This window comes from Manis javanica, chromosome 13, assembly GCF_040802235.1.
Source record: "Manis javanica isolate MJ-LG chromosome 13, MJ_LKY, whole genome shotgun sequence".
Classification (NCBI taxonomy): Eukaryota; Metazoa; Chordata; class Mammalia; order Pholidota; family Manidae; genus Manis; species Manis javanica.
Window position 1 is genome coordinate 63,541,325 of NC_133168.1, and position 27,385 is coordinate 63,568,709.

The 27,385-nt window shown below is 38.4% G+C and overlaps 1 protein-coding gene and 1 long non-coding RNA gene across 8 annotated transcripts in view; one reads left to right on the top strand and one right to left on the bottom strand.

Annotated features, from left to right (window-relative positions):
- Positions 1-27,385, top strand: part of GRM1 (glutamate metabotropic receptor 1) — a 381,899-nt gene that overhangs the window by 313,725 nt on the left and 40,789 nt on the right. For all 6 annotated transcript variants that reach the window (XM_073219717.1, XM_073219716.1, XM_073219719.1 and 3 more), the window contains 2 exons: positions 1,106-1,274; positions 25,132-25,258. In XM_073219717.1, coding sequence (XP_073075818.1) covers positions 1,106-1,274; positions 25,132-25,258 — 296 coding nt within the window. The remainder of the gene's footprint in view (positions 1-1,105; positions 1,275-25,131; positions 25,259-27,385) is intronic.
- On the bottom strand, positions 3,654-25,201 carry LOC140845496 (uncharacterized). 2 transcript variants are annotated; one of them, XR_012124300.1, is made up of 5 exons: positions 25,070-25,201; positions 20,736-20,878; positions 15,832-15,906; positions 6,873-6,951; positions 3,654-3,692 (listed from the first exon to the last, which is right to left on the bottom strand). It is a non-coding gene; the product is annotated as an uncharacterized lncRNA (long non-coding RNA). The 2 variants fall into 2 exon arrangements; XR_012124299.1 differs by lacking the exon at positions 3,654-3,692 and having other exon boundaries at positions 4,103-6,951.

A 27,385-nucleotide genomic window follows, 5' to 3' on the forward strand; every position in this document is an offset into this window, starting at 1 on the left:
TGCATTCATTTATGGAAACTGCCACGTGAGTTATAGTTCGCTGAGAATAAGTAGCAACATGGACAGAAGATTGAAGAATGCCAGAGAATTTCTGGTGACTGAGAGATAAATGGCTATGCCCATACAAGGATGTTCTCCAGTTTTCTTATGGTAATAACATTAACCAGAGTATTTTAGGGCATTCATAGTAATACAAATATGAATGATATAGGAATTTGGCCTTATATAGGCATTTGTCCCAAATGTGAAGTAGGTTTTTACATGCCTTGAACCTGCAGGAACTACATGAGCCTTAAAGAGGTTAGTGGCTTTCCTCAATAGTATAATCTCCTGGTTAAGTGTTAGAAAAAGATCCCAGTTTATACCTTCTAATGCCAAATCCTGTGTTCTTTCTCTTGCATTGGAGAATGCTCTCCACAATCACACTCTGGCTGCAGTGAAGATTTCCAAAAGTAGATTTTGCTGTTGTATAGCATTGCAGCATTTGAAATTACTAATGTAATTGACACAAAGTATTTGGATTCAAAATGGTTGTTCTAATCAGGGGAGAGACCTGCTTAAATATCAATGCTCAAGATGTTAAATCCCAACATCCTTGCTAATTAAAGATGCATTTCTCAGATTTCTTGCTCTATTAGCACCTAAAATAGGTTCCAGACTTGGTAGAACACCTCTTTTACTTTAGGGTAGTGAAAATGGCAATTGAATATAAAAAAGAAAATTGGAATAAAGTAATCAAGTTAAGAAACTGATGTTCTTCGAATCATTGTTCAGAGAATAACAGTGAATAATGATTTGAAGGAGATGATCAACTCAGCACATGTAGAATTATTTTTTTGGAGAATAAGCAGAGAGAAAATATAAAAGTAATGTATTTTTTAGCAAATATGGAAGATAAAGAGAGACTGAGGAATGAAATGCACATTTTTAGAGAATCAGAGGAAACATTTAGAAATAAATAAAACATTGGCAGTAGCTGGTGTTAGGACATAGGATGATTCTAGCTTTTCTCATGTTTCTCTCTGTGATTATCTACTTACCAAATTCCTTTGTTTTCTGCATCATGTCCCTATCCTCCAAGACACACATGTTGTTTCCTTTGTAGGTATGATATCATGAATTTGCAGTACACTGAGGCTAATCGCTATGACTATGTGCACGTTGGAACCTGGCATGAAGGGGTATTAAACATTGATGATTACAAGATCCAAATGAACAAGAGTGGAATGGTACGATCCGTGTGCAGTGAGCCTTGTTTAAAGGGTCAAATTAAGGTAAGCCAGCCACAAATACATTCTTGGGTGGCCTCCAGCCTGGACATAAGTAAAGAAAATCCGTAGACATTCTTCTGAGACAAGGCATCCCAGAAAGGGTGTGCCAGGCTTACTGTTTTAGTTCTTGTGTTTAGCTAATGTTGAAAAGACAAAGATTAGGAAATGGAATAGGCAAATCATTTGGATATTTAGAATATTTTTTATTTGAATCTTTATTGGATCTTAAATTCAGTATAGAAAGCAAGGGGATGAAAAATCAAATTAAGAATTGAAACAGAAGTGAACGTGGAACATAAAACCAATGATACTGCTGAGTCATGAGTCATAGTTCTAGCTATTGTTAAAGAAAGCAGAAGCTGAACAATGCTAAATAAGCACATAACTAAAATAAAGGAAGTTGAAACGAGGTGATACAAAGTGTTGTTTATCATTTCTCTTTTTTCCATCAAGTTCCTTGATTTTTCCTGAAACAAGTATTTTGTAGCCAAGAGAGTCCTCACTTCCTAATTATTCTCAGAAGCTTTTTTTTTTTCAGCCTGGGGCAAGTGAGTAACCATGATAGTACTGTAATATAACACTAGAGTAAATAAACATCAAATACTGAGCATTTGGCTGGACGTGCTAGAGAGAATTCCCCAGGAAGAAGGCATGGAAACAGTGCGGGCTGAGTTCCATGCTATTTAAAAGCAAGATAGATGATGCACTAGGAATTGGAATGTAGGGGAGTGGCTGTGAACTGGCAAGAGTGGATTAAATGACCTAATAGGTCGTTCCCATCTCTAATTTTCTGTGATTCATCTCTGGGAGCAGACAGGCTGTCAGGAAGATGTCTCACAGCACAGCTGGGCTGGAGTAGATGCTGTGTGAGGCTCTGGCCCTCCCACCATGCTGCCATGCTACATGCTGTTCTCAGGAGCTGTGCAACCACCCTTGCAGCAGAGATGCCCTGAGAAATACACTCAGAGGTCTTAGGGCAAGAGTCTAGTCATGTGCAGGGAAGTGTTGGTATGGAAACTGGAGAAGTCTTATCTCTGCTGATCAGAGAAGGTAGAGGATATGGACCCTGCAACATCCTTTGGCAGCTGAGAACTGTCCCGAACTCTCAGTGATCCCAGCTGCTTTGAGGAGGAAACAAACTTCTGTGATAATTCCCCTTAGTTTTAAATATCTTGTGCTTTCTTTGCAGATGTGATATTAATGATATTTAATAAGTGTCATGACAAATAACCAATCAGAATAGACTCTAGTCAAGTGCTCGGATGGGGTGCTGAAGCTTCCTGCCAGGCCCACAGTTAATCCCTGTGTATTGGATCATGGGAAGATTTGGGCAAGCAGTCCTACAGGGCTGGAGCAGTGTGGGGCATTCAGGAGGCTTGAAGATACTGTTAGTTTCCACTCAGTGCAGAAGTATTTCATAGTGTAAGCATGGCTCCAACCAAACCAGCGTACATGGGCTGTGCTTCACTGCTGCTCCTTCTAAATGGATTAGAATCCATTTCTAATTCTTGTCCTGATGGTGTTTTTTCACATGAGGCTGTCTGGTGGTTTGTAGGAGTGTATCTTGTCAAATCCAGGAGGCCCCAAACTTCTTGACCCTTTCCATGAGATGCCAGACCACTGGATTTTGAGTTCATCATCATTTGTGGATGGTGGGGAAACCAAGACAGCCGAGACCTGAAGGCATATGATGGGGACAATACAAAAGCCCTGGCTCATGCCCTTCTGTGACCCAAAAGATGGCACGTGATTGGGGCCGGCCTCCTTGCCAGCATGGGTGGGAGTGCTGCATCTGTAATGAAGGCCATTACTGTTTCAACATGGCAGTAGTTCATGGAACTACAAAGTTGGGTTTTTCAGAGTATAAGAAGAAAAAACTGACAAGAAGAAACAAATAATTCCACTGATTCATGGTGCTGCAGCTCCTTTCAAGGTTTGCTCCTATTACCGTGATTGCAGGCAGATGAACGGAGGCTCACATACCATGTGCATACTCATTTGTACCTTCCAGAGGAAAGGTGTTTTCCTTCCCAAGTTCAGAGGAAACACTGTCTGCATACCTCTCTATGCCTAGATACTAAAATACTTCTAGCATCACCTTTGCATTATGCCCATGTGGTGTTACTGAAGGAGAACCCAGAAATCATTGCTGAGCCATTATAGAGCACTTGCTATAAATGCACATCTCTTGGGGTCTAATTTTAGAACTACTGTGTACCCTGCAGGATGAAAACATGCCTGTTCTCAGTAGCACCTGCAATGGAGGGTAAGAGAATGTTTGTTTCCCATAAGCACCATGGGAGGGACAGAAACAAATGAAATCTCAATTCCATTTACCGAATAATAGCACTTATATTCTTACACCACCAATTTGCCACCTACCAGGCTCAGGATGCAGAGAACCGGGTCTCTCTGTGACCACTGAAAAGACAGGAGAGAGGCAACTTACAGGCTGATTTTAGGACTTGCCCTTGTATTTACTGGAGCACATCACTTTTAGGAAAGGACTATTCATTTTAAATATCAAATATCATTTAAAGTACTGAAATAATCATTTGATTTCTTTCATGATAACCCATAGAACTTTCTTAGGGTAATTTCCTTTGAAGTAGTTAAAAGTCCAGTTTAATTATGTTATTGATTTTCAGAAATACATATATAATATCTTACAAATACATCTTATGGATGCAGAAAATGATTTTAACCATACCACAAACACAGGTAAACAATTTTTATAGTTTTGTGTGCTGTATTAGTCAGGATTCAGTCAGGAAGAAAAGAATCAGTGCCAGGTGGTTTGGTAAATAGAATTTAATGTAAAAAATTGGTTATAAAGGTAAAAGAAGACGCTGAGGCAACCCCAAGATGAGTGACACCGAGGCTGATTTCCACCCCCAGGCTCGGCGACACAGGGAGAGCTCCCAGCTCCTTCTGAGATGTCCTCAGAAGCAGAGCCAGAGGATCTCTTGGCTTCTCCTTCCTCCTTAGTCCCCCTAGGTCCTTCCATTTTGTCAACTTTATCAGAAACTATTGACCACAGAGCCTGGACAATATCATTCACAGGTTCCCCTGAAACCTGAAAACTAATAAAGGCTTAAGTGCTAATGCATTGATGGGAGATAGAATCCCAGAGAAGCAAGAGTGAAGGGGAAAGGGAAAGGAAACATGGAAGCGTGGGAAACACCCCTCCACCCCCATACCACCGAGGTGGTGCCCTGCTGAGCAGGACGCTGCTTCACAGAACCTCACTAATTGCCCAGCCTCAGACATCCTTGGACAGGCTCCTCAGACTATCCACTGGGCCAAGGAGGGAGAAGGAGAAATACACTCACGCTGTGCTATTTTCTGCTTCTTGTGGTCAATGTTTTCTTAAAAGAAATACCATTACCTGGTGCCTTTAGACAGCTACTAGGGAAGCCAGAGCCCGTGTCCCGTTACATGGCCCTTCTCCAGGTTTGGAACCAGTGGTGGGTACGGAAGCCCCTGTGGGTCCCCTGCAGCCTGGACTGGGCTCCAGCCGTGGTGAGTGTAGTGGAGGCAGTTCTGGGACCCAGTGCCTACTCCAAAGGAGTGAGAGGTGGCTGGAGATGCCAGAGGATGAGGCAACAGTGACAGAGGCTAGGGTAAGGGTCACAGAGTTTCCAGAATTCTCCAAGGAGCAGTACCCAAGCACCTAAGAGACACGTTAGGCAAAGAGGATCTGTGGCAGCACATAAAATGTGGGCACCGCATCTGCAAGCAAACACCAACGGCGTGGCGCATGCTCTGGTCTCCCATACAGAGGCTGGTTCTGTCTCCCTTAGTGTGGTGAAGGGCGGGAAAGGGGTGGGAAGGGGTGGGAAGGTGAAGGAGGGGATTGGGAAAGGAAGGAGAAGGGAGGCAATGGAGATCAGGAACTAACATTATCAAGCATGTTCTTGTGCAAGTACAATGATAGATGCTCTACAGACATCATTTCAGTTATTCCTTAAAACAGCCGTTTTAAAGCAGATATCATCACCCGCATTTTAAAGGTAATGGATCTGAGACCCAGAAGGGGTTGAGTCATTTGCCCCAAATTTTCAAGCTAGAAATGCCAAAGTGGGGCATGGAGCCAGTCCAGTGCTCTTAATCATCCCACATCCACACATTATTCAACTACCTCTCATTATATGAACTGGCATATTTCCTACAAATGCAAATTTCAGTTGCTAAGCCTTATTTTCTCAATAGTTTACAATAAAATGATGAATACAGATCCACTTTTAAAATGCTGACAGAGCAGAATCTAAACTTTAGGAAAAAGTATTTGTGAAGGAAGTTGGAAGACTTTGAAAGAGACAAGGAAACTGGCAGGGAAGTGCAGGGATAGGATCCTGCAGTTTGCTTTCATGAGCCTTGTTCTCGTTCTTTTTCCCTTTCTTTTTTTTCTTCCCTTAAGTTCATTTTTGGGTTCTTTACTCCAAGATACTGGTTTGGAGCCTGGGAGGTTGGACATGGAGAGTGAGGAAGACCACGACTTCCTCCTAATCTCAAATGGCCGGTTAAGACAGAATCACAGAGAAATTAGGTGAATATGGACTGTATCATAAATGTTTCCTCATTGACACATGCCATATTTTCATATAATAAAATACAACTTATCTATGTACAGAAAGCCCAGGTACATGCATTTTACAAACTATAGGCTTTAGAATTGAATTAACTAATGTCCATTCAGAAGACTGATTCCTTTCTATTTGTTGGCATTTTTATTAGAAAGACGAAGGGTCAGTTTCAAAAAGCTTTAGAAGTGTGGACCTCAGAAGACTGCTTACTTTAAACTGCTAGAGACCCCCTTGCTCATCTTCAGTTTCTCGAATCACTCTAGTTTTCTGTTCCAGTTAGATGAGCAGAAGGGCCAAACCATAGATTTGTTGAGTATCAAAATAAAGGGCATGTGATAGTTATCATCATGATCTAAGATATCTTCAAAGATGGAAGGAAGCTAAGGCAGTCTATTAAGAAACCATTTACATTGGCCTCTAATTGGATTTTTAAGTGTCCCTAGATTTAATAATGCCATAAACATTAGTAAGTCTACTAGGGAAGTCAGTCTCCAGTTTTTTTCTATTAGTACGTATAGCTGCTTGAGAGAAGTTGCAATTGTAGGAAACATACTTCAAATAATATCCTTCTTTTAAAAATATAATTGCTAATATTAGTTTTCACAGTGACAATACCACTTTTCAACATAGTCCATTGATTAGAAAGTAGCCACCCTATGTTAGGTATTATACTTCAAGGGTTTGAAGGGTTTGGGGATGAGAGCGTCAGATTCCAGAACATTGGTCCTCTTAAGAAACTTAAGATCATCCTTGTAATGCCTGCTCTGAAATCATTATTTCTTTAGCTCCTTTATTCTAACATGATTTTCCTCTTCCTCTATACATTTGTTTGCTCTTGAAGAAACTCTTGATATATTTACAGTTGCTTATTTAGCTCAATTCCAGCTTTATTCTGCAAGGGATGCTATCTGGAATACTGGGTACCCATTTTTGACCAAAACTGTCCAGCAGTTAGTTGTGTCCTACCTTTTCCAATGATAAGAAAAGGATTTTGATAAGGATACATTGAACATACACTGTTTGCTGCCAAGTCTTCCTGTTACTTTGTTCAGAAATAGCCACAGGAAAGGGATGGGTCTTGCATCCATACTATCCTTGAAAGTTGAGAAGAAAATATAGGCACGTTATAATACTTCTACTCCAGGTTATAACATGTATGCAAATATCACAATTAAATATCCGAAGGGAGAAAAGCAACTTCAATAACGTGACAGAATATGAAACATTGTGTTATGTGAAATTGGAAAGATGAACTTTAAAAAGTGTTAATCATTCCATTTATTTTGCAATGATGGAAACACTGCAAAACTTTCATCTAAATGTGAAATAACCAAAGATACGGTGTAACACCATTTCCTGATAAGCTTACCACCCAATGAGATACTACTCCTTTGGTCAAAATGCCTGTGGTTGTAAAGTTGGGGAAATGGAAGAAAAGACTGCGAAATGGGGTGGAAGAGCAGACATATGTCCCCTTCTGCTTTCCTTACTTTCACACTGAATCTGAATGGCTTACTTACTGTCTTCCAGATCATATGGTGGATCAAGCCAAATGGATCATTTTATAGCCAATTTTTTCCATCTGTAATTACTCCAAGGTCATTTCAAAGTGTTTCATATTGTAGCTGTATCTCTTTATATTTTTAGCTATTTTTGTTTTTATATGCTGGGCCAATAGAATCTGGAAAAGGCTCATTCTCCTCAAGTGTACATGCTCTGAAATTGTCTGGATATATTTCCTCCTTCCATGGCCACAGGAGGAGGAATTTTGTCCTGAATTTGGTGGCAAGAGCATTGTTTTAGACTGAAATCTACCTCAACCAAATTTTCCTATGGTGGAAACAGCCATCACGCCCTGATCACTATATGGCGTGCCCTGGAATGTCACGCCCTGTGCCCACTGCCCAGCCTGTTCAGCCCCATCTGCCTAGAGTTTTATGAGATTGTTTTTTTTGTTTGTTTGTTTGTTTTTTTGTTTTTTGTGTTTTTTTTTGAGAGGATATCTCTCATATTTATTGATGAAATGATTGTTAACAATAAAATTCTGTACAGGGGAGTCAATGCTCAAAGCACAATCATTAATCCACCCCCAGCCTAATTTTCGTCAGTCTCCAATCTTCGGAAGCATAACGAACAAGTTCTTACATGGTGAATGAATTCTTACATAGTGAATAAGTTCTTACATGGTGAACAGTACAAGGGCAGTCATCACAGAAACTTTCGGTTTTGATCACTCATTACGAACTATAAACAATCAGGTCAAATATGAATATTCGTTTGATTTTTATACTTGATTTATATGTGGATCCCACATTTCTCCCTTTATTATTATTATTTTTTTAAAATAAAATGCTGAAGTGGTAGGTAGACGCAAGATAAAGGTAGAAAACATAGTTTAGTGTTTTAAGAGAGGAAATGTAGATGATCAGATGTGTGCCTGTAGACTATGTGTTAATCCAATCTAGACAAGGGCAATAAAACATACATAGATGCAGAAGATTTCTGTCAAAACAGTGGGGGTGAGGTTCCAAGCCTCACCTCTGTTGATCCCCAATTTCTCACCTGATGGCCCCCCTGCAACTGTGCCTGTCTTAGGTTGTTCCTCCCTTGGGGAATCTAACCCGTCTCTGGCTAACCAGTCATCTTCCGGGGCCATACAGGGAAATGTAAAGTTGGTAAGTGAGAGAGAAACCATATTGTTTGAAAAGGTTAGCTTTTTACTTCTTTGAAGATTTATGCCCTGTGGCTTCTATGCCCAGCATTTTTCTTGAGGTATCTTTACCACTTGGAGGAGTTATGATACTTGGTGAATTCGATATGACACACGAATTCTATTTAAGGGTTGTAATTAGGAAGGAAGAAGAAAAGCTATAGAGGTAGCAGATGGAAGAAAACATGGGAAGATTGATTATTTCCTTGACATATCTTCTTGTAGAGTAACTTAAGCATGTATAGGTTTTAAACTACTAATTAAATTGCACACACACGTTAACATAATAGGAATACAGTTACATAACCAAAGCAGACCTACAATTACCAGCCATCTCCAGTGAAGCCAAGAAAACCAGTTAGGCACCATAGGCATTTGTGAAAATTTGTCTATGATATAATGGATATTGTCCAACTGTACTTGAACAGTCTGGGAGAAATCAGACAAATTAAAACAACCCATTCCTGGGAACTGTTCACATCCCATATGTTCTTTTAACAGTAGATAGTCCGTAGTTGTAAGATTTGGAGCGCTACAACTTGCACTTCTCCTAATTCTTGGTTGAGTTCCGACAGTATAGATCCAGTCAAATTTGTTGTTTTACTGTATGCACAGGCCAGCTTAGATATCTCCTTCTTCATTCCAATGGCAAGTCCACAAACCGGTGAGATGAATGCAGCTACAACTGCAGCATTGCCTGGATCTTTGTTGAGGTTTTTTGATGATCATCTTCTGGTATGACTCTTCCAGGGAGTGCTGATGTTGGAAGTTCTTCTTCATATTGTATCTTAATTCATTTTCTGGGTAGCCAAATTAGGCTTTGATCCTCTGTATAAACACAAACAGACCCTTTGCCCACTCTTTGAGATGCTCTTTATACCATCGTGTAGAACTCATTGGATGTCACCACACAGAAACTGCTTTTTTTTTTAAGAGAAAGGAATATTATCAGAAAAGCATACCTCCATAGCCGATCATCTGACACCCTTTAAGTGATCAAAATTAAGGATATTTAAAGCATGCATTAATCGTTGATTTACAGTTAGTTTTATCCTATCATGGGGTAATACCCCTTCTCTTTCTTTTTTTTTTGTTGTTATCTTTAATTTACACTTACATGAAGAATATTATGTTCACTAGGCTCTCCCCTATAACAGGTCCCCCCTATAAACCCCTTTACAGTCACTGTCCATCAGCATAGCAAAATGTTGTAGAATCACTACTTGTCTTCTCAGTGTTGTACAGCCCTCCCCGTTTTCCAACCCCACTATGCATGCTAATCTTAATACCCCTTTTCTTCTTCCCCTCCCTTATCCCTCCCTACCCACCCATCCTCCCCAGTCCCTTTCCCCCTTTCCCTTTGGTACCTGTTAGTCCATTCTTGGGTTCTGTGATTCCGTGGCTGTTTTGTTCCTTCAGTTTTTCCTTTGTTCTTATACTCCACAGATGAGTGAAATCATTTGGTATTTCTTTTTCTCCATTTGGCTTATTTCACTGAGCATAATACCCTCCAGGTCCATCCATGTTGCTGCAAAAGGTAGGATTTGCCCTCTTCTTATGGCTGAGTAGTATTCCATTGTGTATATGTACCACATCTTCTTTATCCATTCATCTGCCGATGGACATTTAGGTTGCTTCCAATTCTTGGCTATTGTAAATAGTGCGGTGATAAACATAGGGGTGCATCTGTCTTTCTCAAACTTGATTGCTGCGTTCTTAGGGTAAATTCCTAGGAGTGGAATTCCTGGGTCAAATGGTAAGTCTGTTTTGAGCATTTTGATGAATCTCCATACCACTTTCCACAATGGTTGAACGAATTTACATTCCCACCAGCAGTGTAGGAGGGTTCCCCTTTCTCCACAGCCTCACCAACATGTGTAGTTGTTTGTCTTTTCGATGGCAGCCATCTTTACTGATGTGAGGTGATACCTCATTGTAGTTTTAATTTGCATTTCTCTGATAATTAGTGATGTAGAGCATCTTTCATGTTGGCCATCTGTATTTCTTTCTTTTTTGGAGATCTGTCTGTTCATTTCCTCTGCCCATTTTTTAATTGGATTATTTGATTTTTGTTTGTTGAGGCGTGTGAGCTCTTTATATATTTTGGATGTCAAGCCTTTGTCAGATCTGTCATTTACAAATATATTCTCCCATACTGTAGGGTTCCTTTTTGTTCTATTGATGGTGTCTTTTGCTGTACAGAAGCTTTTCAGCTTAATATAGTCCCACTTGTTCATTTTTGCTGTTGTTTTCCTTGCCTGGGGAGATATGTTGAAGAAGAGGTCACTCATGTTTCTGTCTAAGAGGTTTTTGCCTATGTTTTTTTCCAAGAGTTTAATGGTTTCATGACTTACATTTAGGTCTTTGATCCATTTTGAATTTACTTTTGTATGTGGGGTTAGACAATGGTTCAGTTTCATTCTCCTACATGTGGCTGTCCAGTTTTGCCAGCACCATCTGTTGAAGACACTGTCATTTTGCCATTGTATGTCCATGGCTCCTATATCGAATATTAATTGACCATATATGTTTGGGTTAATGTCTGGAGTCTCTAGTCTGTTTCACTGGTCTGTGGCTCTGTTCTTGTGCCAGTACCAAATTGCCTTCATTACTATGGCTTTATAGTAGAGCTTGAAGTTGGGGAGTGAGATCCCCCATACTTTACTCTTCTTTCTCAGGATTGCTTTGGGTATACAGGGTCTTTGGTGTTTCCATATGAATTTTTGAATTATTTGTTCCAGTTCATTGAAGAATGTTGCTGGTAATTTGATAGGGATTGCGTCAAATCTGTATATTGCTTTGGGCAGGATGGCCATTTTGACGATATTGATTCTTCCTAGCCACGAGCATGGGATGAGTTTCCATTTGTTAGTGTCCCCTTTAATTTCTCTTAAGAGTGACTTGTAGTTTTCAGAGTATAGGTCATTCACTTCTTTGGTTAGATTTATTCCTAGGTATTTTATTCTTTTTGATGCAATTGTGAATGGAATTGTTTCCCTGATTTCTCTTTCTATTGGTTCATTGTTAGTGTATAGGAAAGCTACAGATTTCTGTGTGTGTATTTTGTATCCTGCAACTTTTCTGTATTCCGATATCAGTTCTAGTAGTTTTGGGGTGGAGTCTTTAGGGTTTTTTATCAACAATATCACGTCATCTGCAAATAGTGACAGTTTAACTTCTTCTTTACCAATCTGGATTCCTTATATTTCTTTGTTTTGTCTGATTGCCATGGCTATGACCTCCAGAACTATGTTAAATAACAGTGGGGAGAGTGGGCATCCCTGTCTGGTTCCCAATCTCAGAGGAAATGCTTTCAGCTTCTCGCTGTTCAGTTTAATGCTGGCTGTGGGTTTATCATATATGGCCTTTATTATGTTGAGGTACTTGCCCTCTATTCCCATTTTGCTGAGAGTTTTTATCATGAATGGATGTTGAATTTTGTCAAATGCTTTTTCAGCATCTATGGAGATGATCATGTGGTGTTTGTCTTTCTTTTTGTTGATGTGGTGGATGATGTTGATGGATTTTCGAATGTTGTACCATCCTTGCATCCCTGGGATGAATCCCACTTGGTCATGGTGTATGATCCTTTTGATATACTGTTGAATTCTGTTTGCTAATATTTTATTGAGTATTTTTGCATCTACATTCATCAGGGATATTGGTCTGTAATTTTCTTTTTTGGTGGGGTCTTTGCCTGGTTTTGGTATTAGGGTGATGTTGGCTTCATAGAATGAGTTTGGAAGTATTCCCTCTTCTTCTATTTTTTGGAACACTTTAAGAAGAATGGGTATTATGTCTTCTCTGTGTGTCTGATAAAATTCCGAGGTAAATCCATCCGGCCCCGGGGTTTTGTTCTTGGGTAGTTTTTTGATTACCGTTTCAATTTCTTTGCTCGTAATTGGTTTGTTTAACTTTTGTGTTTCTTCCTTGGTCAGTCTTGGGAGGTTGTATTTTTCTAGGAAGTTGTCCATTTCTTCTAGGTTTTCCAGCTTGTTGGCATATAGGTTTTCATGGTAGTCTTTAATAATTCTTTGTATTTCTGTGGAGTCTGTCGTGATTTTTCCATTCTCATTTCTGATTCTGTTGATTTGTGTTGATTCTCTTTTTCTCTTAATAAGTTTGGCTAGAGGCTTATCTATTTTGTTTATTTTCTCAAAGAACCAGCTCTTGGTTTCGTTGATTTTTGCTATTGTTTTATTCTTCTCAATTTTGTTTATTTCTTCTCTGATCTTTATTATGTCCCTCCTTCTGCTGACTTTAGGCCTCATTTGTTCTTTTTCCAGTTTTGATAATTGTGATGTTAGACTGTTCATTTGGGATTGTTCTTCCTTCTTCAAGTGTGTCTGGATTGCTATATACTTTCCTCTTAAGACTGCTTTTGCTGCGTCCCACAGAAGTTGGGGCTTAGTGTTGTTGTTGTCATTTGTTTCTATATATTCCTTGATCTCTATTTTGATTTGTTCATTAATCCATTGATTATTTAGGAGCATGGTGTTAAGCCTCCATGTGTTTGTGAGCCTTTTTGTTTTCTTTGTAGAATTTATTTCTACTTTTATACCTTTGTAGTCTGAAAAATAGGTTGGTAGAATTTCAATATTTTAGATTTTGCTGAGGCTCTTTTTGTGGGCTAGTATGTGGTTTATTCTGGAGAATGTTCCATGTGCACTTGAGAAGAATGTATATCCTGTTGCTTTTGAATGTAGAGTTCTATAGATGTCTATTAGGTCCATCTGCTCTACTGTGTTGTTCAGTGCTTCCGTGTCCTTACTTATTTTCTGCCCGGTGAATCTATCCTTTGGGGTGAGTGGTGTGTTGAAGTCTCCTAAAATGAATGCATTGCAGTCTGTTTCCCCCTTTAGTTCTGTTAGTATTTGTTTCACATATGCTGGTACTCCTGTGTTGGGTGCATATATATTTAGAATGATTATATTCTCTTGGTGCACTGAGTCCTTTATCATTATGTAGTGTCCTTTATTTCTTGTTATTTTCTTTGTTTTGAAGTCTATTTAGTGTGATATTAGTACTGCAACCCCTGCTTTCTTCTCGCTGTTGTTTGCCTGAAATATGTTTTTCCATTCCTTCACTTTCAGTCTGTACATGTCTTTGGGTTTGAGGTGTGTTTCTTGTAAGCAGCATATAGATGGGTCTTGCTTTTTTATCCATTCTATTACTCTGTGTCTTTTGATTGGTGCATTCAGTCCATTTACATTTAGGGTGACTATTGAAAGATATGTACTTATTGCCATTGCAGGCTTTAAATTCGTGGTTACCAAAGGTTCAAGGTTAGCCTCTTTCGTATCTTACCGCCTAACTTAGCTCACTTATTGAGCTGTTATATACACTGTCTGGAGATTCTTTTCTTCTCTCCCTTCTTATTCCTCCTCCATTCTTCATATGTTGGTTGTTTTGTTCTGTGCTCTTTCTAGGAGTGCTCCCATCTAGAGCAGTCCCTGTAAGATGCCCTGTAGAGGTGGTTTGTGAGAAGCAAATTCCCTCAGCTTTTGCTTGTCTGGGAATTGTTTAATCCTGCCATCATATTTAAATTATAGTCGTGCTGGATACAGTATCATTGGTTCAAGGCCCTTCAGTTTCATTGCATTAAATATATCATGCCATTCTCTTCTGTCATGTAGGGTTTCTGTCGAGAAGTCTGATGTTAGCCTGATGGGTTTTCCTTTATAGGTGACCTTTTTCTCTAGCTACCTTTAAAACTCTTTCCTTGTCCTTGATCTTTGCCATTTTAATTATTATGTGTCTTGGTGTTGTCCTCCTTGGATCCTTTCTGTTGGGGGTTCTGTGTATTTCCGTGTTCTGTTCGATTATTTCCTCCCCCAGTTTGGAGATTTTTTTCAGCAATTATTTCTTCCAAGGTACTTTCCATCCCTTTTCCTCTCTCTTCTTCTTCTGGTACCACTGTAATATGGATATTGTTCCTTTTGGATTTGTCACACAGTTCTCTTAATCTTGTTTCATTCCTGGAGATCCTTTTATCTCTCTTCATGTCAGCTTCTATGCGTTCCTGTTCTCTGGTTTCAATTCCATCAATGGCCTCTTGCATCTTATCCATTCTGCTTATAAATCCTTCCAGAGTTTGTTTCATTTCTGTAATCTCCTTTCTGGCATCTGTGATCTCCCTCCGGACTTCATCCCATTTCTCTTGCGTATTTCTCTGCATCTCTGTCAGCATGTTTATGATTTTTATTTTGAATTCTTTGTCAGGAAGACTGGTTAGGTCTGTCTCCTTCTCTGGTGTCTCTGTGATCTTGGTTTGCCTGTAATTTTGTCTTCTCATGGTGATAGGAATAGTTCGCAGAGCTGGGACTAGTGACGGCTGGAAGAACTTCCTTTCTTCTTGGTTTGTCGCCTTCCTCTCCTGGGAGAACAGCGACCTCTAGTGGCTTGTGCTGGGTAGCTGCATGCAGACAGGGCTTCTGCTTCCTGCCCGGGTGCTATGGAGTTTATCTCCGCTCTTGCTGTGGGCGTGGCCTGGCTCGGGCTGCTTCTCCAAAATGGTGGAGCCCGTTGGAGGGGGAGCGGCTGGGAGGCATTTATCTCCATAAGGGGCCTCCATGCTCCCTGAAGCCCAGGGGGTTAGAGTGCACAGAGATCCCCAGATTCCCTACCTCTGGACGAAATTTCTCACCCTGCCCCTTTAAGACTTCCAAAAAGCACCCGCCAAAACAAAACAACCACAAAAAAAAAAAAAAAATGGCCACTCGTTTTTCTTTATTCTCCGGCGCCAGCCTCAGACACCCGCTCACTGGACTTGCTGCCCTGTTTCCCTAGTATGGGGGTCCCTATCGCTTTAGGACTTCCAAAAATTACTCGCCCAAACTAAACAACAACAACAAAAAAACAAATGGCCGCTCTCTTTTCTTTTGTTCTCCAGCGCCAGCCTCCGATACCTGCTCGCCAGTCTTGCTGCCCTGTTTCCCTAGTATTGGGGTCCCTGTCCCTTTAAGACTTCCAAAAAGTGCTCACCATAAAAACAACAAAAAAAAAAAAGGAAAAAAAGGTGGTCGCTCGCTTTTCTTTTGTCCTCCAGCGCCAGCCTCCTTTACCCACTCACATTCTTGCTGCCCTGTTTCCCTAGTATCCAGGGCCCCACGCATGCACTGTTTCTGCACTCTGGTCCTTATGGCTGGGGCTGGGTGTTCAGCAGTCCTGGGCTCCCTCTCCCTCCCGCTCTGACTCCTCTCCTCCCTCCAGGAGCTGGTGGGAGGGGCGCTCGGGACCCACCAGGCTGGGGTTTGTATCTTACCCCCTTTGCAAGGCATTGGGTTCTCGCAGGTCTTGATGTGGTCTGGATGTTGTTCTGTGTCCTCTGGTCTTTATTCTAGGAAGAGTTGTATTTGTTATATTTTCATATATATATTTGGTTTTGGGAGGAGATTTCTGCTGCTCTACTCACGCCGCCATCCTGGCTCTGCCTCCCTTTGAGATTGTTTTTTTAAAGTTAGTTCATGCCTAGGAACCATGGACAATTTTTGAATATTGTCCACATCTGTAATGAGTTACTTTTATACTCATTCAACTTTCTCTTTATTTTCTCATAATTTTAATGTAGCAATAAAGACTTCCATCCTTTTCTCTCATTTGCAAACATAAAAGAAAACATTAAAAAAACACTACGTTGACATCACCACCCTATGTACATCAATTACATTAAAAAATTGTAAATCCTGCCTTGTTCTCTCTCTTTTCCTCTCCTATTTTTTTCCCCAAACCGTTTGAGGTACAAATATCATGAAACTTCATACCCTAGTACCTCAGCATATATTTTCTAAAAATAAGGAAGGACAATTCTCAAATATCCATAAGACCAGCTTTAAGTTAGCAGTAACATCACCAATCATAACTGTCCCATCCACCTGAGCTCTCTCTTACTGTGAATCAAAGCAAACTACCCCCTGAAATTGTTTATATTTAATGTAACCATTTTGACAATCAGTGAAACAACACTATGCTTCCTCCATTATGTAATGTTTTCTAAATTCCACTGCAGGATGGCAGGTTCTGAACATGAACTTTCCTCGGGTATATAAAAAATAAAATCGATATTGGAGAAGCCTGTGATTACATAATAATGATGGATCTGGCCCAGCTACTAAAAACATATTGGCAAATATTTTGAAAAACTAAAGACAAAATATTGTTTTTTAAATTGAAATATAGTTGATACGCAATATTATATTGTGTGTGTATGATACAGTGATTTCAACAATTTATATACATTACTGAATGTTCACCACAATAAGTGTCGTTACCATCTGTCAACATATGAAAAATTCACAATATTATTGGCTATATTCTCTATTCTGTACTTCCACCTCTGTGACTAATTTATTTTATAATCGGAAATTTGTCCCTCTTTATCCCCTTCACAGATTTCACCCATCTTCCCACCGAACTCCCCTGTAGCGCCAGTCCTTTTCCTGTATTTATGAGTCTATTTGGGTTTTGTTTGTTTTGTTTATAAGATTCTACATATAAGGGAAATCATACATATTTGTCTCTTTCTGTCTGACTTATTTCACTTGAGCATGATACCCTGTAGATTCATCCATGTTTTTTCTTTCTTATTGTGCATGTGAAAGCATGAAATTGTTATAGGATGAGGAAGAAGCAATGCAAGCAGTGTTCATGATGAGAAATTCCATAGAATTATTGTTAATTTATTCCTAGCCACTGTGAGTAATACCTACATTTTCACCTCTGACTGGTATGTATGCTGCCCAACTGGTTACTGAATATTTTGGTGATCACCTTAGCTTTTGACTCCAGCAGGTCACTACTGGGAACAGGTCCTGATAGGAGCTGCTGCTAAATCACATGATATTGGGCAGTGACAGTGGGAGAAACAGGGCTCATTTGCTTTTGTAAATGCACATTAATGGATGTATAACATACATGCAGAAAAATAGAAGAGGAGATATGAATACCACCGGTCTTTGTTCCAGCTGTCCCTTCTGCCAAGAACACTCTTCTACCAGGTATACTAAGGGCTTGCTCCTTACCTTACCTAAGGGCTTACCTCTCAAGACCTTACTTAAATGACAGGGTCTTAGTGTGGCTTCACTTGACTACCGTAAGCAAGATTGCAGTTCCCTATTCCAGGTGCCTCCCTATCAGGGCTAGGATTAAGGAGGCAAGTGAAAGGAGGCAGGTTTTAAGGGTGTACTCATTCTCAAGCACACGGTAGGTACTTGCACACCCCTGAGGGTGAGTGCCTCTTTAAACCTGGTCCCCTGGTGCTATGCTGGCCTCAACTTGGTCCCTGCCCTGCGCCCTATTCCTCTTTCTTGCTTAGGTTTTCTCAAAGCCCTTCTCTGGAATGATAGCTCCTCAAGGATAGGGATTTCACCTGTTCATTGATTATTTCTAGCCTTGACATTGTACTTTGCACACTGTAGGCACTTAGCACATTGTAGGCACTTTATATGCATTTCATAAATACATGAATAAATAATGGAATGAATGAATTATTCAATTTATATTGAGTCATGCTCTTCATAAGCATTTAATTCCTCCTTCTATCCATATTTAACACATTATGTTAGATTTTTGAGCTCCCTAACCTTAAAGATAAGATCTTTTCATTAATTTATCCCCATGCACTGCTCCAAGTCTGGCACCCTGGGCTACTAAACAAAGGTTGATTAATTGAATATCTATCTTCGAACTGTATCTGAGATACAATTTTGGTTCTTAACATGTCATCACCCTAGCAGTTATTGCTACACTAGGAAGAGTCTAGCTTTTGGAAATATCTGGAGATAATGTGACTGCGATTTATACAAGGTACTGATGCTCTCTTTTGCAGCTGCTTTCCTCATCTGCAAAATGCACATAATTAACTCCACCCCATGGAGTGTATGTGAAGGTCAGTGTAATTCTGTACAAAGTGCCTAGCACATAGCCTGGTTTAGTATATGTCCACTCTTGCGATTGTTTTATACATGTATACCATTTTATTAAATTCTCCCTATAGTAAATTACAACATAGGGATTTCCCTAAACTGATATTTTAAATTTAGTTCTTACAAGGTTCTCTTCAAATTTCCTCTTATTTTTCAGTCTCTTTGAGTTCTTCATTTCTATTCCTTCTGTTCATGTCATTCTCTATATTAATTTCCCCTTTTCTTTCATATTCATTATTGAGTGAGTATTATTTGCCAAGAACTATGCTAGCACTAGGAATGCAAAGGAACTTAAGGCCCTTTTTTGAGGAACTCAGTATAGCTGGAGAAAAACAAATCATCAATTAAAGATGACTGTTGCCCAAGCTGTCATACAGGGCGATGTGGGGGCCAGGAGGGCAGGCTCACTCTTCTCTCTTGCGGCTTATTCTTCTACAGTCCTGATGAGGGCAAACTCAATTTCTTTATTCTGTTTGGTCTTCCAGGCATTTCCCTTCTGAAGAAAATTTTTCTGTTTCCTTTGATTCGTAGTTACTTTTCCTTCATTATATATTCTTGATGCTGTTAATTTCTCATCCATTCTCTAAATAAAACCTTAATTTAAAAAATCCGTTTCAAGTTACTTAAGAAACTTAGTCATAAAATGAACACTTGATTTCCTATGGCATACATACTTTAAGACTCTACGGTGTGTGTGTGACTGAATCATAGCACTGTGATAGTAGGGCACCTGGTTGCCAGACAATAATCATAGCACCATGCACACAGGATATAAAAAGAATCAGAACAGGTCCTGTGCCTGAGGAAATCTGGTCCTTCAAGGGCAGTGTCAGTGAAATACAAAATTTTATCATGACTCAGGGCTGCCATAAAAAATGTTTTATTGTAACAAAAATATAAACATACTTTATTCAGTTGTTGAGTTTATACTGTAATATCCTTATCCACAGGGGATATGTTCCAAGACCTCTGGTGAATACTATGGATAGCTCTGAGCCATATATATATGTATGTATATATGTAATGTTTTTTCCTATACATACACACCTATGATAAAGTTTAATTTATAAATTAGGCATAGTAAGAGATTAACAACAATAACTAACAATAAAATAGAACATTATAACCACATACAGTAAACGTGACATGGTGTCTCTGTCTCTAGATATCTTATTGCATTGTACTATCATTCTTTTACGAGGTGAGATGATAAAATGCCAGTGTGAGGAAATGAATGACAGTGATGTGATAACACAGGCATTGTGATGTAGCATTTGGCGACCATTGCCCTTATGGTGGTAGGTCAGAAGGAGGATCATCTGCTCCCAGACTGCAGCTGACAGTGGGCAACTGAAACCATGGGACATGAAACCCTGGCTGAGGGGGTCTGCTATCCATGCAAAAGAAATATCAGTGAGTATAGCTGATATAAAAAATAGGAGATATAGAAGTAATAAAAATTATACATGATATTGGGGAGATTAGAACATAAATTAGAGACAATAATTTTAGAATTTAAAAAATGTATTTGAGTAAACAAATCTATCATGAAGATATGAAACAATTAGAGGACAAAAAACTGACTTAGAGTAATAAGATACCAACTATATTTTAATTACTAGACTATTCCATATAAGGCAATATTTCAAAGGACTTACTGCTCCAGAAATACTTGCTGGAGCTTGTGATGTTGTGTCTGCTCTTAGAAGTGGTGACATAGATGGACTGATGGAGAAAAAATGGCATTCTAAATGGAAGGTAATATTCATTCTTTTATTTAAATATGTTTAATTGTTTAATATATGATTCCATTTAGAGCCATGGATTAAAATACACCCACATACACTGCCACTCTGTATTTTCTCCTTTTCTTTTTCTTGCTCTCCTTAAAATCTGTTCTCCAAATAGCAGTCAAAATAATCCTTGTACAAAGCAAGTCAGGTGAAAAACAAATTGGATGTCTCTACTCTAGGTGAAGCCTCCCTCCAAAGCAAACAAACAAAGCAAACAGAGTCCTGCAGAAATTAATGAGGACATAAGCAGGGACTGGCACCGAGGCTGTTCCCCTTATTTGGAAGGCTCATTTAAGACATTAGCAGCAAGGTTAGGTGCAGAAACAAGGACCAGGGCCTAAGTGAATGCCTGACTGAAGGGCTTATACTTCAAAGATATTGGAATAGGGAAGCACTAAAATTCCTTGACTGACCCAATTATATTTTCCAAAAATATTCAATTCGGTACTCACTCATTGGCTGCCTACTGTGTGTTCTGGGTGCATTTCTGTACCTTGATGACTGTGATCTGAAAACAGTGAAAGTACAGCATGGTCCCTTCTCTTGAGGCCCACAGGCCATTCGGATGATCTTGGCAGCTGTGGGGGGCATGTCACTGTGGAGTGAAAAGAAATTAGAGGCATGTTACATGATTAGGAGGCAGGGACCAGAATTCAGGAATAAAGTGATAAGCTCTAAGTTCAGAGGGGTGGCTGAGAGATCAAAAGATAGACTTCTGTATTATAGATATTGTGTGGCAAAAGTACACAGAATTAGTGACTGAAAAAAGAAGGAGTAATAAAAAATAACTTCATTTAAACAGGTCCATTTTTCATTATTTATTTAATGTGTGAGTTGATCACTTATTCACTGATTCATACAGTTATTCAAACCTGGATTTTAAATACTTCTCATCTGCTCACAGGATATATCAGTCATCTGCATAAATTTGTTTAGCATTATCATCTTTTGAACTTGTCTAATTAGTAGTATTAATTTTACAATAAGAGAAAAAGATAAAGCTGGTTGAAGACATACAAAGTATTTTGTGATGGCTTTTATTGTACCTCTACTCATTAAAGGAAGTATTCATTTATTAATTCAATTTTTCTCACATCACTTAGAAAAATTTGTCACTTTGAATGTAAATTTGCCATGCGTGTTCTGAGGATAGGTGTGAATTTTTTCAAAAAGACTCAATTTGACCCTACTTTCTAACATTATTTAAAAGGAAAAAAGGAAAAAGAAAACCTTTTACATTTTCTGAAAATACAGTCATTTTTCTGTAATTCTAAAATAGTGGTATGTATTTCAAGTTGATCTGCAAGAAGATAATTTTATTTTTCACAAAGGCTAGAGTTTATATAAATTTAAGGTATAGAAATATTTGCAGTTTAACATCGGACTTTACATATGAGAACGTTTGATGTTTAGTGCATTAGGGAGGCACTTCTGCTTCTAGCCTTGAGAGAGTAACAAAGTCCAGACTTTGTCTTCTCCTGTAAACAGCATGAAATGACTGTGTTCAGATATTGGAAAATAGTGCATGACCTTGTTCCCGGGAAGTGAAGGGAAAAAAACAGGGTGAACCCGAAAATCATTCAGGCTTTCTGTCTGGAAGCAATTTTCTGGTTGTTGTTCACTGAGAGAGAACACAAACAGCATGACCATCTTGATAATTTAAGAAGATAGAAATCGGAGTCTAAGGAGGCTGAGGCAGCTAGAATTTGTAGTGCAGAGTAAGTGAGAGAAAGGATCTGTGCAGAAAGGTGTTCCAGAAGTTAGCATATCAGTTCCCTTCAGTATTTCACTGGTTACAAATCTGTATATGAGTTGTGGAGATTTTTGTACAGTCCAATAAAGAATAATTATGGGGGATTTCCAGAGCTCACACAGGCCAGGAATTGTCCCAATGTACACAAACCAGAGTGAAGACACCTTGTTGAAAACACAAAGAATTAAGTGGAGACCCCAGAGGGAATCACACATTAATAATGGAACTAAACTATTCCAAGAGTAGAGACTATTCTAAACTTTTAGTCCTAAAAGACTAAAAAGCAAGGCTCAAACTGAGTCACACGTAACTTAGCTGCCTTCCAGAACAAAGGCCAATACTTCTTCAAGAAAAACATACAACACTCTACACCTTATGCACAAATTTCTAAGACATGTGACATCTGATCAAAATTTTTCAGACATGTGACAAAGTGAAAAAATGCAAAACAGCACCAGAGGAAAGTCAAGCAATATAAATAGTCCCAGAAATTACACTGATGATAGGATTTAGCAGTCAAGGTTATTATAAGACCTACTGTACATACGTAATAAAGGATTTAAAGGAAAACATGAATATCAGGACAAGACACATGGTCATATAAAAGAGTGGAACTTACACAATAAAAAATAGATAAGAAATAATATTGTAGTGAATGGGATTAACAGCATATGAGACATTATAGAAGTAAGAGTTCAGGGAACTTAAAACATAGCAATAGAAAATAGCCAAATGAGGCATTGAGAGGGAAAAAGAAACTTGAAGAGGGGAATAGACTCACAGACTTGCAGAAGACTACCAGGAAGTATACTAAAAGTGCAATTGGACACCCAAAAGGGCAAAAGAAACAGGGCAGAAAAAATATTTTAAGAAAAAATGACTGAAAAACAGGTAATGAAAATATAAACCTACATCCATGAAGCTCAACAAATCCCAAGGAAGATAAACACAATTCCAACAAAATCAATAAAGCCCAGTAATGAAAACAAATCTTAATATCAGCCACAGTGAAAAGGTCTACTGCATGAAGAGGAAAAAAGTGAAAATTACAGCAGACATTTCATCAGAGGTCATATGGAAGAAAAGAAAGGAATGAGGTCTTTAAAGTGTTGAAAGAAAAAAAATTACAACCTAGAATTCCATTTCCAAAGATAGTGGAACCACATAAAGAGCTGAAAGAAAGAAACTTAAACTTCCATACAAGTGAAAATATTTTTTTCAAAAATTAAGTCAAAATAAGGACTTTTGAAACAAACAGAATCTGAAAAAAGTCATTTTCAGATCTTCACTACAGTAAATGTTAAAGAAAATTCTTTAGGCAGAAGGAAATTATACCAGATAGAAATTTGGGTATATACAAAAATAGAAATTAGAAATGTTTGGGTAAATATAAAATTAAGTTTTTCTAATTTCAATATTTTGTTTCAAAGATTATTACTTACAGTAACATTAATAATTCATCATGGGGTTATAAAATATGTGTAGGTAAAATTTATTAAAGCAACTGAAAGGATAAGAAAGGGAAATAGAATATTGTTATAAGGGTCTCACATGTGCATCTTATTTGAATGTAGACTATGGTAAGTTAATGGCACATATTATCAGTCCTACAGAAAACCAAGAGCTTTAGCTAATATTTCACTAGGGGATAAAATGGAATCCTAAAAATATCCTCAATTAATCCAAAAGAAGCCAGAATAACAAGGAAAGGGAAACAAAGAAAGAATGGGACAGGTAGAAAAAAAATAGAGATGGTTGATTCATATCCAACTACACCAATGGTTATAATAAATATAAATGTACTAAACACTTCATAAAAAGCAGAAATTGTCAGACTAGAGATGAAAGCAAGACCTAATTATGTGCTGTTTACAAGAAACTCACTTTAAATGCACTGTTTTGATGTTCATTTTTTTATTGTGTACATTAAAATATATTTACCAAACATATTGAAAATGGGAGAAAGTTTAAACTGCTCAGATAATAAGCAAATCTAAAGTAATTTTGACTAGCAATTTTTCTTTCATCTGTTGGGAAGGTATTTGTTTCTGTGTCTTAGGGAAGCTGAAACAGAGTTAAATTAAAGTCAAAAAGGTTAAGAAAGTGAGCAAGTTTATTAGGCTCTGTGATGGACTGGGCCCCAACCTAATGTCAGGCCCTGAATATTTGGAAAGAGTGCCATTTTATCGGATTTGCAAGGGGTTTTTAGGAGGGGTAATGTTATGCAAACAAGTGTTGATTGATGGGCTGGCAATGATGTAAGCAAATTCTTACTGCCATGCTCTTTCCCAGAATTCTCTCTGCCCACCAAGGGGGCTAAACCACAATGCAGATTTATTTTTATAACTTTATAATGAGGAAAGGTCACTTCAGCACACCCCAGGGGCATGCCCAGTTGGACTCTAACTTGTGGAATCTCTCCTCTTTTTTTGGTTTTACTCCTCTTGCTAGGGATTTTCTCACTGGTGGAAGAAGCTATTTGTAGTCCCAACCTCTCTGTGGTCAACCTGACCTCTCCTCCAGCTTATCTCTGGCTTCCTGCCTAACACAACAATTTATATGATCTTCTGAATTCACTAGACTCACATGGCCAATAATAGGGTTATATTTTCTTAACCATCATTCTGTTTTCCTATATATAAAGTTGCTCATACTTTCATGATTACAGCAAATATTTCATAATTTCTCAGATTTTATGAATTAAGGTCTTATTACCTAGAAACTTTTGTGGTCAAACATTCTTTCAAGAGATAAGAAATGCATTTTTACTTTTCCAAGAAAAATTAATCCATTATATTAACATAAGTATTTATCAATGAATATAAATATTATATCAATATACATAAGGATAAAATTCAGTGGTTCCATTTTTTAAAAGCCTTCAAAGCCAGCATGGAATAAATTGAAATTCACATGTGACCTCTAAGGTAATCAGGTATATTCCAATCCATGTGCTTAAGGTTCTTCAGCATATAGAAGTTCTTGAGAAGTTATTCTTTTCTTTTTAACTGTAGTATGAGAACAAGTCCTTACCTGACATAGAACACTTTCTGGAGAACCCACCTTTAAAGCATATGAAATATCCTATGTTACAGGTCATACGTAAAGGAGAAGTGAGTTGCTGCTGGATTTGCACAGCTTGCAAAGAGAATGAGTATGTGCAAGATGAATTCACCTGCAAAGCTTGTGACTTGGGGTGGTGGCCCAATGCAGACCTAACAGGTAGGAGCTCCTCCCTTGTGAACCTTGTCCCTGACTACTGGCCTCTCCAATGTGCCTGTTGTTTACAATGCGAGCAATTAGCTCATGCTTTTTTCAGGTTTACAGGGTGCACTTTTTAATGCTCATGTCAGAGTTCACATAAACCTATAGTTTTCCATGATCTATACTGAAAGGAAAGTTCATTGAAATGTAAATATAAGTGTATCAAAAAATATTCTGTGGTAGAAGTTGTTTTCTGTTTTTCTTGTTTTAAATTTTATGGTAAGATATATATATATGATATATATATATATGCCATATGTATGTTTTTTTTAGTTATCCAAATTTATATTTGAAAACATTTCTTGAACATCTATGTATGAAGCAATATTGCAGGCCCTAAATGTACAGAGACAGGTGAAACATAGTCCCATTTTTACTTTGCTTAAAATTGGTCAAGGAAGAACCATGTAAAAGATATAAAGTAGTTATTAATATAACAGAGTTATTTATAGTGAGCTGTAAAGTTTATTGAGCAGCCGAGAAAATGAAAGAAATCCCAGGCAGAAAGTGGACCATGGGAAAAATGAAAGCATATAATAAATAAAAAAATGACTTCTTTTTTTGGGGGGAAAACCATGGAACAAGTACATTGGGTTGGTTGGTAGACACAAGAGCCTAGTAGAGAAGTGTTTGGAAATGAGACTGGTTGAGTGTGCAGGTGGTGGGTGGCAAAGAGCTTCTGCACGACCTTCTTGTAGGTGTTTAGACTTTGGCTTTAATCAGAGGAAAATTTTGAAGGACTCAAACTGGTGAATACCATCATATCTGTGTCTCGGAAAGATGCTCTGGGTGCCATTATAGAGAAAGGCAGTGAGACCAGCCTCAAAACAGAGAAGTTAGGAAGCTATTACACTGTTTCAAGTGATGATTAAAAGGGTATGAACTAGAGCAGCCGCAGCGTGAAGTGGAGTGAGTGAATGTCAGGGGTGACTGACCAGTAAAATCAACTAGACTCATGTGGTTGGATTATATGAGCTAATATTTCTTAAGAGCAATGTTTAGATATACAGATTTTATTTTCCCCTGACACTGTATGATCGCACACATGAGAGGTGTCTCACAAATACTGTTCACAAAGTTTAAGAGTAATAGTGCCGTAGAAACCTATTCATCTGACTACAGAGACTTTGTCACCTGGCTAATACAATCCCTCATTTTGGAAAGAGAAACCTGAAGTCTGAGAGCTATCCTTGTGTGTCCAAGGTCACACAACTAGTTAAAAGCAGAACCCAGTCCACTGATGCCTGATCCTGTGCCTCCCTGTGTGTCACTGAATGTCATCAGAGAGGGTAACAGTTCTGAGTGTTGTTTACTTTTTCACTTGCTCCCAAATAAGACTTTGAAACTAAAAAATTGTGTGGCTAATTCAAAGCACAACAGAAATGGCTGGGTGGATAGAAACAGGTCACATAATTAAAATTATACTTATAAAGTCAGAGTACCTTGTAAAATGTAAATCCTGTTAGAAAAAAATAAGCTAAAATGAGTATCAGAAAGCTTTTGGAAATCACCTGGTACAAAGACCTTTTTTAAGAAAAAAATTAGATTAGAATATTTTTGAAGGTACAAACTGTACCTCATCTTTTTATTCTCTAGCTGAAAACTAGTTCTCAGCTTTAATGTGCCTAAAAATTATCCAGCAATTAGTCACCTGCAGAGATTCCCATTCATTATTTCTGAGATGGAACTCAGCAGATTCTGGGGCACTTAGTCCCTCTCCCAGCCTTTTGAAACATTATTCTGTGGGTCATGGCCTGGTGCCTTGAATAAAATAACTGCCTAATTAATGTTTGTGCTACTGAGAGAATTACAAAGAAAATGGGACTCATCCAAGTTCATCTAGGTCAATGAAGTTGCTTAATAGAGAAGCCACTGTGAGAATCTGGGGATTTTTGTCCCTGGGTCTAATGCTCTTTAACTATATGTCATTTATCTCATGGTTACATTCAATGGGCTGGCTTAGAAAAGCTTTTCCAACCTGTTTTTGAACACAAGCCTACTCTCGCATTCATACTATGTTTCCCTCCACATCTGTATCCCCTTTCAAAGTGTGTGCTTCCTGCTGGGCCTTTTTATCTTGAGTAA